Genomic DNA, 4,881 nt, shown 5'->3' on the forward strand with positions numbered 1-4,881 from the left:
AAGTTTGTCTACCAAATTCAATGACAGTATCCTTGGAAACCTACCTTACTATTATTTGTAATTTGTCTACCCTGGGGACAAAAGGTGACTTTGACTTCATATTTCTCCTAAATCCTGGCGAGAATTTCATATTCAAATCCTCGGCACATGCTTAATGTTGGGAAAATCCTGTGGAAATGAATCACGCCACAGGAATTCACTGGATTCGGCTTTCGCCTTTCACCCTTTCAGAATAGAAAGTACTTAAGGTTATTATCCAGATACCCATTCATGATTGATTATGTCCTGCAAGAAAAAGTTTGTTATTGCGTGGTTTCGTTCGAGTCCTTTTGCATCCAGTTCGTTTTGTCTTCATGATTGTTAGACCATTATTGCCGAAGGGTTAGTCCAATTTTGATGAAATTTGATTGAAAATTTCAACTTTAAAGGACATTGGTCTTTTTTGGGCCCATTGGTGTTTTACCCACCAAGGAAGGGCTTCTTTGAGTTTCACATTTCTCTGGTACATTTTCTGTTCCAGGTTCCACCTATAGAAACATCCATGTTCATCCAGAAGGTGTTAAATTTCATGTGGAGGAAAAGGAAAGAGGACATGGGAAATATGCCCACAACCAGAACTCAAGTTTCTCTCAGAAATCCCGCCTCAAATGATGACGCAAAAAATGTCTCTGAATTCCAGCACAGACCACATCATACGCTCTCGAGAACTCGAGATATCTATACCAGTCATGTTGAAGCGAAGACACTTCGGAGCAGGTAAGATTTCACCACCCAGGCTTTCAAATTGAAATTCATAGTTATGTTATGGTCAGTGAGATAAATATTTATAGTTGATTGCGTGGTTTCGTTCGAGTCCTTTTGCATCCAGTTTGTTTTGTCTTCAGACCATTATTGCCGAAGGGTTAGTCCAATTTTGATGAAATTTGATTTAAAGTTTCAACTTTAAAGGACATTGGTCTTTTTTGGGCCCATTGGTGTTTTACCCACCAAGGAAGGGCTTCTTTGAGTTTCACATTTCTCTGACACAATAGTTTAGTAGTCGTACAACTATTCATAATCCATCCTTGTCTGCACAACCTCCTGTATGAAGAGAAATCTTGTAAGCTTTGAATGATGTGTGTGAAAATAATGAACACCTTTCTTCCTAAAAATCCCTCCCTATCCTTACCTCCCATTCCCTCCCTCAATTCCCTCCCTCCCTTTATTCTAACCAAGTGTTAGGAAGACCTGACGTCACCCTGGCGTGAAATCTATTCAGAACAAAAAAACACAAAACTCACCTTTCAGAACTGGGAACTTTCATGGCCGGGAACTTGCATTTGTCGAGAGAGGAAAAGTCTAGATTAAGTTTATAGCTTTGCAGATTCAGTAAATACTTTCGTATATGTTTTACAGATGGAGTACAAGAGGCACTCGATGGAGAACGAGAGGCACTATACCTTCTAGGTACGAAGGAAAACCCACGTTCACCATGAAACTTTAACCATCTTACAAGGAGGAAATGAAAGAGATCTAACATCTAACCACTTTGCAAAAAGGAAATGAAAAACATATTGGTAAGTAGCAAAATGGGATACCAGTTTAGATTTGGGCGCAAAAGCACCAGAGAATGGAAAATATACCTACCTAAAATCTTGTAAGCTTTGAATGATGTGTGTGAAAATAATGAACACCTTTCTTCCTAGAAATCCCTCCCTATGCTTACCTCCCATTCCCTCCCTCAATTCCCTCCCTCCCTTTATTCTAACCAAGTGTTAGGAAGACCTGACGTCACCCTGGCGTGAAATCCATAATATTATGATTATTAAATCTGGAAAGTGCTATCAAACATTTGTGACCGTATACAGACAATTAATTGGAAACAGTGGATATCGAAAGATCCTTTGATAAACTTGAATAAATTCTATTGATTTGATACAAGCATTTAACAATGTGTGTACTTGTGGTGGTCTCAGCACTTGCTTGGTGTTTTTGATTGCTTGATTATTAGGCAGACGGCCATGCAGAAGAAGAGGCAAACCCAAGATGGAATAGTGTGGAAACTGGAAACTCTGCTACCTGCATTTAGGGCGATATTGGAGACAGGTCAATCAAGGTAGTATGTTTTACATCACAATTTCGGTTTCGGACTTGGGCTACTGAAGCTGTTGCTAAACTTTCAGACAAGCCGGTAGCGTGTATGATTATTGCAAATATTTATGGCACAGATCCAGCAATATGAAGGGGTTTGTAAAGTGTGTGGAAGTGGGACCACGGACTCATTGTTTTGTTTGTTAGTTTGCTTGTTTATGTTTCCTCCCTCATTATTTTATTAAGAAATTTGGAGATTTCTAAAACTTGAAAGTTTGTCTACCAAATTCAATGCTAGTACCCTTGGAAACCTGCCTTACTATTTGTCTACATTTTGTTTTAGGTTCCACCTATAAAAACATCCATCTTCATCCAGAAGGTGTTAAATTTCATGTGGAGGAAAAGGAAAGAGGACATGGGAAATATGTCCACAACCAGAAGTCAAGTTTCTCTCGGAAATCCCGCCTCAAATGATGACGCAAAAAATGTCTCTGAATTCCAGCACAGACCACATCATACGCTCTCGAGATATCTATACCAGTCATGTTGAAGCGAAGACACTTCGGAGCAGGTAAGATCTCACCACCCAGGCTTTCAAATTGAAATTAATTTGTCTACATTTTCTGTTCCAGGTTCCACCTATAGAAACATCCATGTTCATCCAGAAGGTGTTAAATTTCATGTCCACAATCAGAAGTCAAGTTTCTCTCGGAAATCCCGCCTCAAATGATGACGCAAAAAATGTCTCTGAATTCCAGCACAGGCCACAGACCACATCATATGCTCTCGAGATATCTATACCAGTCATGTTGAAGCGAAGACACTTCGGAGCAGGTAAGATCTCACCACCCAGGCTTTCAAATTGAAATTCATAGTTATGTTATGGTCAGTGAGATAAATATTTATAGTTTTATCCCATACGTGGTTTGCCAAGTTCGGAAACAGGCATTGTTTAAAAATATTTGTGAAATTAACTTTTTTTTCCATTACATAAGATTTATTTTTACCAATTTGTCAAATTATTATGATTATTACATCTGGAAAGTGCTATGGAACATTTGTGACCGTGTACACACAATTCATTGGAAGCAATAGGTATCAAAAGATACTTTGATAAACTTGAATACATTTTATTGATTTGATACAAGCATTTAACCATGTGAGGTGGTGGTGGTCCCATCTCTACTTAAACATTTTTGGTATTCTTAGCCCGCATTGCTCGATTATTAGGCAGAAGATGAAGAGGCAAGCCCAAGATGGAATAGTGTGGAAACCCTGCGACCTGGATTTAGGGCGAGATATCAGTTGAAGGGTTGAATACATGTCAACCAAGGTACCTAGTATGTTTTGTATCACCGTTTCGGTTAAATTTAGGCTACTGAAGCTGTTGCTAAACTTTCAGACAAGCCGGTAGCGTGTATGATTATTGCAAATATTTATGGCACAGATCCAGCAATATGATGGCAATATAGTTTACATAAACTTTTGCAGTCTAAATTCTTGACTTCATAAAGCTCATTACAGTGGGACATAACTATTTTCCATAGGTAGAAGCTCAACAGTGGCGACGCGTGAAACTTGACGGAAGAAACAAATTGGATTCTTTTTTTCCCATCTAGGTATGTCCGGGCCACACTTTGGGATTGAAGTTGATTTAAGTGTGTTCTGATTGGTTAATTTGAATCCCAAGTCGAAGTAAAGTCTCAGGCATTTAGGGCCGTCGAGCACAAAGGCGAAATACGGACTGCAACAAGCGAAATGGGCCCAACCTAAAGGTATGTAGATATAGCAGAATTTGTTTTAAATAACTAATGCATGCATCCAGAAAATTCAATTTAGGGATTGGGTAGAACGAGAGATTACGAGGGTAAACGAGAGATTAAAGATTAGATGTCCAGATCTTTTTTAACGTGTTGCCATATTGACTTTGTGCAGTTGTGTTGTTCTGAACAAGCTATGGGCGTGCTATAAGAGAAAATGACCTTTACTTTACTCCAAACGCTCTCGGCAACACAGCATTCTTGCAACCAATTAGCGAGCTTTAAATCGGACTGAAATTTCTTATCATGATCCAGTTCCAGTCGAAAATGTGAATTCATCACCGTGGCATATTTTCACCCCTCTGTCCGTGACATACGCGAATATGTTTTGCATAATAAGAAGGCATAATACAGGCGAGATGTGTGTTAGAGATGCGATATTGTATTCAAAACTCACATACACCCATACAATCAGACATTGTGCAAACATACTCATGTAGGATCCCTGAATAGAACTTGACGGAAGAAACAAATTGGATACTTTTTTTCCCATCTAGGTATGTCCGGGTCACACTTTGGGATTGAAGTTGATTTAAGTGTGTTCTGATTGGTTAATTTGAATCCCAAGTCGAAGTAAAGTCTCAGGCATTTAGGGCCATTTGTTCCAGGGCTTCGGTTATTTGGTCTATTAAAACTGTCCTCTCATTTATATTTTTTCTCTCCATAGCTCAAAAATCTCCAAATGTCAAAGAAATCTCCCCAACTAACGTACAACTGGAAGACACAGGCGCGCTGGCGCGGGCTTTGGTATCCACACTTCTGCTGAACACTCAGTGGAACATGGCTCAAGACAATGGAGGATGATTGTGATTAGTGCCTTGGAACTCTCGTTGTGTTTGGAAAGGCGCTGGCGCGGGCTTTGGCTTTGGTATCCAAACTTCTGCTGAACACTCAGTGGAACATGGCTCAAGACAATGGAGGATGATTGTGATTAGTGCCTTGGAACTCTCGTTGTCTTTGGAGACTTTGAAGGAGGTAAGTCACTACGCCA

The 4,881-nt window shown here is 39.6% G+C and overlaps 1 protein-coding gene across 1 annotated transcript; it reads left to right on the plus strand.

Moving 5' to 3' along the window:
• Positions 1–524: 524 nt before the first annotated feature.
• LOC113468722 lies at positions 525–4,617 on the plus strand. The gene is made up of 3 exons (XM_026825832.1): positions 525–756; positions 1,991–2,095; positions 4,558–4,617. Exons 1-3 carry the CDS (start codon positions 542–544, stop codon positions 4,595–4,597), a joined length of 360 nt encoding a protein of 119 aa, XP_026681633.1. The 5' UTR covers positions 525–541; the 3' UTR covers positions 4,598–4,617.
• The last annotated feature ends 264 nt before the right edge of the window (positions 4,618–4,881 follow it).

Source organism: Diaphorina citri, unplaced genomic scaffold (assembly GCF_000475195.1).
Source record: "Diaphorina citri unplaced genomic scaffold, Diaci psyllid genome assembly version 1.1 scaffold823, whole genome shotgun sequence".
Classification (NCBI taxonomy): Eukaryota; Metazoa; Arthropoda; class Insecta; order Hemiptera; family Psyllidae; genus Diaphorina; species Diaphorina citri.